Source organism: Citrus sinensis, chromosome 5 (assembly GCF_022201045.2).
Source record: "Citrus sinensis cultivar Valencia sweet orange chromosome 5, DVS_A1.0, whole genome shotgun sequence".
Lineage (NCBI taxonomy): Eukaryota > Viridiplantae > Streptophyta > Magnoliopsida > Sapindales > Rutaceae > Citrus > Citrus sinensis.
Genome location: NC_068560.1, coordinates 9,209,802 through 9,221,289, shown reverse-complemented (window position 1 = coordinate 9,221,289; position 11,488 = coordinate 9,209,802). Strand labels below are relative to the sequence as shown.

General features: G+C 37.4%; 2 protein-coding genes across 2 annotated transcripts; both read left to right on the top strand.

Moving 5' to 3' along the window:
• The first annotated feature begins 469 nt into the window (after window positions 1–469).
• LOC127902232 (uncharacterized) lies at window positions 470–1,192 on the top strand. Its single transcript, XM_052441067.1, has one exon. It carries the CDS (start codon window positions 470–472, stop codon window positions 1,190–1,192), a length of 723 nt encoding a protein of 240 aa, XP_052297027.1.
• Window positions 1,193–8,706: 7,514 nt separating this feature from the next.
• Window positions 8,707–10,074, top strand: LOC107177829 (uncharacterized). The gene is made up of 3 exons (XM_015532310.2): window positions 8,707–9,750; window positions 9,853–9,937; window positions 10,067–10,074. Exons 1-3 carry the CDS (start codon window positions 8,707–8,709, stop codon window positions 10,072–10,074), a joined length of 1,137 nt encoding a protein of 378 aa, XP_015387796.2.
• Window positions 10,075–11,488: the final 1,414 nt, after the last annotated feature.

Genomic DNA, 11,488 nt, shown 5'->3' with positions numbered 1-11,488 from the left:
TTTTAGCTTTACTCCCTTCGATTTAATATTATGATGTGTTGTTGCTGTATAAACTTGACTTCCCCTGTTGGAAACACCTGTTGACCGGATTCCTAGTTTTGTTCTTCATTCGTGTTCCATTATGGTCAAACTATATGACCATTTGATTTTGTTCTTGTATAAAACGCCATAATTAGTCTGTTGGTTGCTGGATTTGATAGGTTGTTCATCGGCTATTATGAAGAAAGCACGCAACCTTATTGATTCCAAACAGAAGAGTAGGAAATCAATGGCCATTAAGCTTGGCCATGATAGGATCAGTTCTTTGCCGGATTCAGTCCTTTGCAATATTCTGTCATTTCTACCAACAGATAATGCCGTCGCTACTAGCATTTTATCTTCAAGATGGAGGCATGTATGGACTTCACTTTAGACTCTGCTGTTCGATGCGACAGTATGCATCAGGCAGGGTGATTTCACTGATGCTACCATGGAAAGGTTTGAGATGTTTGTTATTTCCGTTGTTCTTCGAACCGAACCCTCTAATGTACAGAAGTTTTCTCTCCATTCCTATAGAGTAAGTGGCTCCTGCAGGTTGAAAGAATTGGTTTCTTTAGCTGTCATGCGTGATGTTCGTGAGCTTGAGCTTAACATTGAAAATCAACAGCGGCTGCAGTTACCCGAGAGTATTTACAGCTGCAGATCGCTGCAGGTCCTGAAACTGGATTCTGATTTTGACATCGCCGTTCCTGGTTCTGGAATATGTTTTCCAAATGTCAAGTTCCTACGTGTGTCACTACAATATCCTGAAAATCAATTGACCGAGAAGCTGTTCTCCAGTTGCCCTTCGATTGAAGAATTGTGGCTGAAAGTTTATTTGAAGTATGATGGCCCAGCAACAAACTTCATAATTTCATCGTCTACGCTAAAGAGGTTATATTGGACCGTACTAGTTGACGACTATAACTTTGCTTTCAATAATTGTGAACACAAATGTTTTATTATGGCTCCACTTATTGAAATACTCCATGTAGTCGATGACTTGATGGTATCATATGAGGTGCATGACCTCCAATTTCTCCAGACGGTGAACGTGGGAATTTTTTTCCCGGATTGGTCAGTACTAAATCCTTGGGAAGCTGTGCAGCTTGTCAACGCTGTTCTTAACTGCAAGAATTTGACATTATCATCTGGCGTCATACTGGTACGGTAGATATAAATTTGAGTTGTGGCTGTCCCATGCAATTTTAGTTATCTCACTGTTTATTTCCCTGCTCATCACATGCGCATCCTTTTTCTTGTCTACTGTTAGGGGAAACAAATTTGTCGCATCCCCTATCTTTGCGATTGATAATTTGCGTAACACTCATATATGTCCCCTTATTGTGAAGGTTTCAAACACTGCCAGGAAATTAATGGAAAAATTACAAATTACTATATGGAATAGGCCTACATATCTTAAATATCCAAAAGATCATACAGGGTTTTGCCATTGGATTTATAACATTGGACAGCGTTTTAGACATAAACCCGATGTTGCAAAAGTTGTGAAACAAACGCCAGTGATCAAAATCTTAATGTTCATTACAACCACATCATAACTAATATAGTCGGCGCGGGATAACCATAATGACAATGCTTCCAAACATTATCACAATTAGATCCCTTTGTGTCACCCATGTTTCACGGTCGTTATGGGCACTGGATGCTCCGGCAGCGGCGGGTCAATATCCTCGAAAGATATTTGCTTGTGTCCCCCCTACGGCATAACAAGAAAGTCATGGTAACATTAAAAGCGTACGTACATATTGAAAATGAAACATATTTTAAATGCTACTAATGAGAAAATAAATAAATTTGTTAAGTCAGCGAAACCTAATTTTTCGTTCAGAGTAAAACATTTACCACTATATTATTGGTCAACGGGCCTACCAAAGCTGTTGGTTGTACCAGCTTGCACGTACGCTTTCCATGTCCATCGGTCTTGCAAACCCTGCACCTATACTTACGCTTAGAGCGCTGTACTTTCGTGTCTGCTTGTGGATATTCTGCCGCTATTTTTCCTTCCTCGTGGACGACTGTCCGCTCGCTGGCCAAAATACTCAGATCAGGGGAGGCCAACAACGGCCCTTGAACGTTTCGTTCCAGGCACCCAAAAGCCGGCTGGTCATCAAACATAACTGCAACATGGAGAATGAATTGGTCTTTGCGCATACATACTTGTAGTATCTTATGCAACACCTCGTCTGAGTTAACATTGATTGCCCGACCGGCCCACGGGAGCACAACTTTGGGTTGGAAATTGTAGACGACAGGAGAATCTTTCTACTGTAACACCAAGGCCGCAATGTTACAAAGTCGGAGTATACTATAACTCGCCGGCCTTACTGTTTTGATGACCATAGCTGAACCCATGTATTCAAGGAAGAACGTGAAAGGAGGAGGATTTGGTTCTGTAGCAGCAGCCATTGTTTAAGGACTATGCAGTTATAATTTTGTTGCAATGAATGAAGTGACTATACTGGTGGGCTCCGATGATATTTAAAGCCGGGGCTGTTTCAAATTAGAGATAACTACCCGGCTAACACGTTCCAACAGTATAACTGTAGGCCTCAATAATTATCTTCATGCCACACCATACCAGATTTAAACCCTGCAACATCAATCACCTCATTCACATAGTTGGAGACAGTACAGACTTTGGATATAGGGTTCAGCATATCCCGCTATATGAACGGCATCATATCGCATTGAAAGTGCATTAAATGTGTAATGGATATATCTTTACGAACACGTTTTATTCACCGTAACCGATGAGTTGATGGAACAGCTCTTGATGCATGGCCTATTCCCTTCTCAATTAGCCTAAGAACCAAACACTAGTAAGAGTATATATCAGCCCTCACTTCATAATCATTATAGTACATTACAATCTTCCAAGCATTAAATGTAATAAAGTTTCTTGCGGGAGAAAGTTGATGCCCTATCAGCCATGCGTACCAATGCCATATACGCGTGAAATCACTGAATCTATGCCCTTATTCACGGGAGGGCAATTTAGGTATTAACCACTTTCGGTAACTTGGCCTCCGTTGACTTCAAACAATTGAAACAATGAAAAAACAAATTCAAAATCATGGAAAGTAACCGTTATTTTTTACCGTTGGCCAAAATAAGTGTATCACATTCCTTACTGCATTTCCTATATAAACAGCCTATAATGGAGCAAGAGAGGAAATACTTAAGGAATTCTCATTGTAAGAGACAATACATGGCACATTGAGGAAGTAACAATGACAAGAACAACTATAACTACAATCGTAGGAGCGGCAGCAGCTGGATTCAGCTAAGAAACCGATATTACGACTGTCCCCAACAACGCCGCGCAGTCATTCGGATATCAGAGTCTTCAAACAATCCACAACGGTTGTTATTTTGCTGCGATGCATGCAAGTATTTTGAATGGTGGTCTCCGGATGCCACGGAATGGCGTAGTATTCGTGAGTATGCTGAAGAGCGGACAAGAACTTACCGCGTTGGGTCATTGCATTTAGCAGCATTATTCCTTGCGATCATCGTAGGCAATCTTATTGCCAGAGCAATGGTTGTCTACTTATGGTGGTCGACGAGGACCGGTTAAAAACTAAATGCGTACTCATCATTAGGCATTAAAGTCTGCATATGTTGCATGAATATAATAGAGGACTTCGTTTGTAATTTCGTGGAGTTAGGTATTATAAAGTCCGATTTGTCACTTTATTTGTTATAAACTGATATTATCATCGGTGATGAAATTAAAGATCATGGCGTCAATCATGGTTATTATATTATTAGTATACAATTTGTCTCCGGGATGTTGTGTTCGTGGATCATCAGGAATGCATCAATATTATTAAAATAACGCGCGCGACCAGGCATTTGGGGAATAATATATGGGATCATTTCGTTTGTAACAATAAGGTAAAGCAAGTGTGACACGTGCTTTGAACATATTTAAATCGTGCGAACGTGGACAAGATTCCGGCAGCAAAAGAAAATGATAACTTTAAGCGAAATAAACAAAATGCCTGTTCCTGTAGGAACAACTGACCACAATAATATGTAGATGCTACCCTTTATCCACGGTCGCAAAACACCAGCGGTGTACAGTAATATCCCGATATCATTGGTAAATTTAGACCGTCTGTATTTACTGGTACGATAAATGGCAGCATCTACAACGAGTTTCAACTTAACCTACTGCATATGACGGTGAATTGCTTGAGCGATGGCAAAAATAACAGATGCTTCGTTAACTCTCATTTGGAAAGTGAAATCACTTAATAAACCATCCCAAGTTAGAAGGATGTCAATCAATGAGGACGTAAATAGCAGCTGACACGATCGAGAATGAAAATTAACCAAAAGTTGGAAGTTCATGATGGTCGGACAGTTGTTGTACCTCCTGCGATTAAGATAACATATGAATTTGCGTTAACAATGGTTAATGAGGCAGTTTTTGACGCAGAAAATCCCAAGTTAGAAAAATGGAGACATATATATAGCAAAACTAAGGTATGGACCAAAATAATGAGGACAAAATCAAGGTTAATACAGGTTGAAACCTCACCTTTGAATACGGGCCACAGTGAAAAAGGTCATGAATACAAGTAACCGGAGATGATATTGACGGACTGTTACTACGGATCCAAACACAACCTGTTAAAACTACAGATGGACAGAACCTTCGGGTAAGCCGATATCACACTGCAACATGGAGATCGAATCACGACGGATGGTTACGTCTTAGGCTTAGCGTTTGCAGAGCCTTGGGGAACTCGGCCACACACCAAAGAAATCAAAATCGTGATTGTTTAAATGTGTTAAGTCCAAGTAAAGCATTTTAAATGGCCCTTCTGGGGAAACTTGAGAGTATAGCCGTGATCATTTCGGATTGTGTCCTTTTATTATTTGCTGAGGGAAATGACAATTGACAAGTCCAGGCACCTCTAGAATCCGTGGATGAGATGTCTCTTCCTTCCTACTGAACCAGGTTATGTGCCTCAAGGAGTAGATGTAAATGCAGCTATAGAGAGTATTATTTAAGTATTAAATTCTTAATACCTTAAAGGTCGTGAACAATAACAAGTTTGCTTGACGTATAGATTAAATGATAGTAAAGCTATATGCAAATTATTTGAGAGCTCATAGAGTTCATAAACGCAACAGAATTACCATATTCGAAAACAAGAATCAATGTCTTAAAAACAATATTAGAAGGAGATGGATCACAACAGTTTGCGAACATAAATAGCCGAGGGGGATTATTCATTTTCAAAATGTTTTCACTGTGATGGTATAGATTATTCCCAGCCGGAAATGTAAACGTTGTTCCCCAAAAGGACAAAATGTTGTTAGGAACGTGCAAAGGTACAATAGTGTCCTATTATATTGAGTGTTGCCAGGCTATAGAGTTGGTGGATAATCAAAAAGGGAGGTAAGGGGAGCCTCACAGCTTGAATCAATCAACATTTAAATCAAAGTGACCCCCTTTTGGCACGTCAATTGTCATACAATGACAACTGAGGTACATGGACAATAGGGCAATGGCCTTAATTCATTGAAAGGTTGTTCATGCTCATCTCAATGGAGTGAAAAAGGGGCATAAGTTGTCAGGAATGACATCGATTACATAAAAAGGCCTACAGAAGGGTAAATTATTATTGATTACAATTGAAAAGACAACGCGCTTAATAAAATTTTAAATTAAAAAATGCCAAAATAAACCTAATAATTAATAAACACGTTAGGTCCTTACGGGCAATTTATCATCATCCATTATGATTGGCCCATTAATCCGTTGGTTATTAGTTTTGTTAAACAAATTAGTATGGCAAATAAACTCTACCAACAATGTGATAATAAGTGGCATGGCTTGAATTTGGTTTTGATGTTAAGTAGAATATATAAAATTATTTCAATAAATCCGAAAAATTTAGATTGCAACGTATTACTAAGAATCACTTATAATTAAAATTGCCATTAGTTATTATGAACATTTATATTAATTAATTGTTAAATAATGATTTTACATAAAACGAATAACAGATTAACAATACTTAAAAGAACATGTGATCTAAATTATTTTTTAATTACATTATTAACAAAATAAAAACTTTGTTAATATATTTTGTTTTCATATTAAATTCTTCATGAATAAAGATTTTAAAGAATTATCATCTTCAAATTGGCATAAAAAATAATAATAAAATGTTGATATATTAAGTCATAGTAAATTAGTAATACTATCGAAAATTTAACATAGTTCTATCCATTAACGCATCATAAGGAGAGGTAATTTGTATCAATTAACTACAATAGTTTTATATAAAAAATTTACCAAAAAATTTGATTTTTTTTGGATGGCATGAATTTGGAACAAATAGGGGTGGGAGGACATTGGACCGTGGTCTTAAAAATACCGAACCGAATGGCAGTGTTTACATATTTGGGGTTTCGGTTAATAATTACAAAACCCGAATTTTAAAAAAACTACCATAAATAGTGATACAATACAATGTCTTTTTAATACAATTTAAGAGTTTTGTCTATCTTTGTAATAAAAGAATGATAAACTTATTGGTCCAAAAATGTTATAAATAAATGAGGCCAAATGGCCTTAATAAGTTAAAATTCTAATTAAGGCCAGAACCGAAAAACCTTCGCAAACCCAACCGACTATTTGTAATTCCGTTTACGGTCGGATTATATTTAGTTCGGATCTTATAATGGTGTTTAAAAATGAAATTGCAAATGTAAGCGTTTGGTCTTAATTAGGATCCAAAACGAACATAATTGAATCGAGCCGTGCCGACCGGTACGATTAATTTAATTAAAATTCTATTACATTCATGATTAATTCGTTTAAGCTTGAGCTTAACATTTTACCATATTTTAATGAAAATTTTGCGCCAAATCGCTGTTTGTTCTACTGACTTGGTTAAAGGGCGCTTTTTTTTATGACCAGGCCAGGACAGGAAGTTTCGACAATTAGATTTCCCAACTCCTTCAGGAGTGATCTTAGCGAAAGGATAAAGGGCACAATAGAGACACATCGTAAAGGAGGACTCGTAACAAACAATTTTCCAAATGCTGGCCACTGAAGTATCACGTAATGGAAGGAGGTAATATGCTTACTTCTTGCTTTTAAGTAATGTGCCTTTACGGTTATGAAGAAAGCAATGATTCATAGTTAAGAGTAGTAATGCATTGAACAGAAAATAAATTTGTCATGAAAAGGCATTGTAAAATATTGTTGCTAGTGTTGCGATAACACCAATTGAATGCCAGGTTGCAATCATACTATAAGACTAATAGACAACAACTTTCATTTAACCGGATTGTTTCGCAATTTGATAGGTAACATTGTTGGACTAAATAGTTCAAATTTATAATTTTATTGCTTCATCCATAACCATAATTAAATAACGTGATACAATATTTTTATTGTCAGTCATGATCAATGAGATATACGTAATTGTCTGATCTTCTAAATTTTATATTAAATGAAAGCAATATTTTATGCAAATAATACATATGAAAGGAGAAGGCTTACACATTACAGAAATGGAGGAGGACAAACAATCTGGTGTTGTAGACAGGAAAAGGCAAACGAGACAAAAAAATGGAGGTTCCACCAAGCAGACTATCAACAAAACATCTCCGGAATATATTCGTACCCACAGCTGTGGAAGTAGACTCAGAGGCAACTCCGCTAATGATACTGACCGACCGGAGCAATTGTTAAAAACTAAATGTAGAAGGATGAGGAGAAAGATTGCGAGAGAGCTCTTTCCTTCCAACAGTCATAGTAACGAACAATGCAACAAACATTCACGAACAGGAATGGGGTGTAAAACACAGATGCCAACAGGGAGGTGCTCGGATGATGATGACGAAAGTCAGGAAGAAAATAATGATGAGGAAGACCAAATAGAAGGCTACTCATCGGAAAATGACAAGGGCTGTATGTATAGATTGACAGATTACGAAACACCATGCCATGTGGGAGAATGGTTCAAATTTGAAAACCCTCCAAGGCATAAGATGATATTGTATCATGGACAGAGATTTAGAGATGTCAGTCACTTTAGAAAGGCAATTGAAGTGTTTGCAATCCGTGACGGGTTTAAGTTGTGCGTAATGGAAAATCGGGCCCATGCCGTTTCGTATGAGTGTTCCGATCTTCGCTGCGACTGGAAAATCAAAGCAGAGCGGGTTGTTAATGGAAGGACATTTATTGTAACAGAGTTTGTAGCACAGCATAAATGCACTCGCCGTCACCAACAATTCCAGCATAGGTCGAAGTGGATATCAGCAATTTATCTTCATAGATGGAAATTGCAACCAAACCTTAGAACAGTTGACATAAAGGATGAGATTAAAGCAACGTATGGGGTAGTATGCCATGAAGCAAAATTGTTGTGTGCAGCAAAAAGAGCGAAACATATTCTGGGCATGGACCATGAAGATGGTTATGCTATATTGAACCAGTTCAAAGATGAAATGGAGAGAATAAATAGCCGCAACATCGTACTCCTGGAGACTAAAAGACATGAATATGGAGAGGTAGAAAGATTCAACAGGATGTTTGTATGCTAGGAACGAACGTCTTATGCGTTCAAGAATCATTGTCGACGTTTACTGGCAGTTGATGGATGGAAAATTAATAACCCATACAACAGTGTGATGCTAGTGGCAGCTGCACTTGATGGGAATAATGGTATATTACCTATTGCATTCTGTGAAGTTCATGTGGAAGACTTGGATTCGTGGGTGTTTTTTATAAAAAATATAAACAATGCTTTGCGTTTGGACCATGGTGAAGGTCTATGCATTATGGGTGACGGAGATAATGGGATTGATTATGCTATTGAAGAATTCCTTCCTAAAGCTGTGTACAGACAGTGCTGCCTAAAGATTTTCACAGAAATGGTGAAAAGATTCCCTACAGCGCCGGTGGAACACTTCTTTTGGTCGGCTTGCCGCAGTACAAGTGCAACATCTTTCAATAAATATATGGATTTGATACATAATGAAAGTGAAGAATGCCATGATTGGTTGTTACAAACTGATTGGTCAAGCTGGGCTTTGTTTACAATTCCAAAATGGGTCAAATGTATCTGTGTCACCTTATCCATTACTGACAAACTTCGCAATTACTTACATCAATATTTGGAGATGAGCATTGCTAGCAGATATGTAGCAATTGCACGCTTAACAGCAGAATTGTTTGAACGAAGAAGAATGGAAGTGTGGAACTGGTACAGGGAGAAAGTAACGCCAACGGTTCGGGAAGTAATTAAGGATCGTACCATTGATGGTCAGCGCTTCGTGCTTGTTGAGGAAAATGGCAACAGGCTGAAATTAATTGATACCACATCAATAATTTTTTACCTCAACATGGAAGCACAGTCATGCAGTTGTGGGTTGCGGCAGAAATCGGGAATTCCATGCGCGCATGCATGTAAGGGAATTCAATTGATCATGGGAAATGTTGAGGAGTATGTAGATAATATGATGTCTGTCCAGAACTTTTGTTCAATGTATGTTCCCGGGATGATGCCATTTCCTGAAAAACATGCTTGGAAGTGGGCCGCATGTAATAAACTACTTCCGCCGATGATAGAAAGTGTGAATACTCTTTCAATGAAGGGCAGTAATGAGAGTGCATCCAGCAGAGCTCGTCAATGCATTGAAAATAACTCTGACGCTGCCACAAATAATCCACAGGTGCATATGGTCCTTTAAGTATAACTGTTATAGTGCACACTATATGTTTGCAATTGTAATATTGCGGGAATTTTTTAACTACGGTGTTCTTACTTGTTGCAGTGGACGCATCCAAATACTCTTACTCACTCTGCTGAAGAAAAGGATAGCCTCCGGATTAAATCCACGTCCAGCGATGGTAGTCTAAGTAAGTTTTATATCAACCAAATAAGCAAACAAGTTTTGCATTTTTAGTTTTCCCGTGGATATGTAACTAAATTATTTTTTCGAAAAAACTACATAACACATACTTATTTCTGTGTGGCTTACTGTGCAGGCATGTGATCACAAAATCGGTTGCTTAGATTAAATCGACATCAGTCTTTTGCAGTTCCACTCTCTATGTTTCATTATAATGTTTTGTTATCTATGTATTTCATTATAATGTTTTGATATATAATTCCAAATACAAACAAAGTTAATGTCCTTTCGGCTATTTTGGCATGGGGATGATTGTGATTCTATCCTCGCCAGACTATCTCTTAAGCAAACTAATGATATCTACCACCATGGTTATCTATTTCGCTCTTACTGCACTGTTTATTAACCACCTAAATTCTGCAGAAACATGCCTGTGAACTGCATGGTTCATCTTTGAAGTTTGTTGTTGTGTATGTCTGGACAAAACGGAATTATTACCATGTCTAAAGCAATCCATTGCTGTGAATGAGGTCATTTATTACCTAAGTACATGAAAATTTTCTTAATTTCCTCCCATCGCCTTTTAATACCACATTTTACGCATATCTTTTAACACATTCATTTAGTAATTTAACTAATATTTTGCATTATACAAGATTCACCTTCGAATTTTGTGCTAAATTAAATTCTATTACCCGATTCTAGTAACAAGTCTGCCAGGTCCAAAGTAAAATGAGTTGAAATCTTGTTAACTCAAGCCACGAGTTTTCTGAAATTGCATTTATCATTACCACAACGATGGACATCAAAGGCACATCTACATAATATTCATAAATCCAATAGCCTTTGTCTATGATATTGACTGCTACTACCATTAAGTACTTCCCCATTACTGACACTTCAACGAACATTAACTTATCATTCAATGTTTTTATTCTTAAACCGAGCCCAATGTCAATGTGCATCTTAAACTGCAATTAAAATAATAAATTATTAATTCAACATGCAAGGAAAATTGCTATTTAGATTTTTGATTCTATCACTTCCGATAGCCCATGATACCCGCTCCCAATTTTTTTATAGCGACTTCAATGGACTGTTTTTCAATCTCCTCAATGGATAACACCATCATTTGTGGTAGGACCTCCTCAGCTTGCAAACCTGTAAAATATGAAGGCGTCGTTAAATGGACCGGAAACATGTGATAACTCCAAATACTCTTATCAATCAATCGCAATTCTATTATTTTCTACTATCTTTTTCCATTAACTACTAAATTATGGATCAGTTGTATAATCTTCTATAAAGTGATACAGCCACTCAAATAATTAAGAAAAATTTTTCCCAATACAAGATGCACCTTCAATTTGGTAGCGCCTGCACTCCGATTTAACAAAGCTCACTCACAGGACACAACCTTTGACATCTCTGAGCATTACAATTGGAGGACTTGTCTACACGAACAGAAACATATTTCAAAACCTGGGATAGTAACTTATTTATAACTTACTGCTTCACTATCAATTTTTAGTTACAAAAATAATTGTGGCACCATGAT

Excerpts from the sequence above, each read along its gene's own strand:
- LOC127902232 (XM_052441067.1), top strand. The coding sequence starts at position 470 with ATGGAAAGGTTTGAGATGTTTGTTATTTCCGTTGTTCTTCGAACCGAA.
- LOC107177829 (XM_015532310.2), top strand. The coding sequence starts at position 8,707 with ATGCTAGTGGCAGCTGCACTTGATGGGAATAATGGTATATTACCTATT. Across the intron at positions 9,751-9,852 it reads CTGCCACAAATAATCCACAG|TGGACGCATCCAAATACTCT; the intron begins GTGCATATGGTC and ends TACTTGTTGCAG.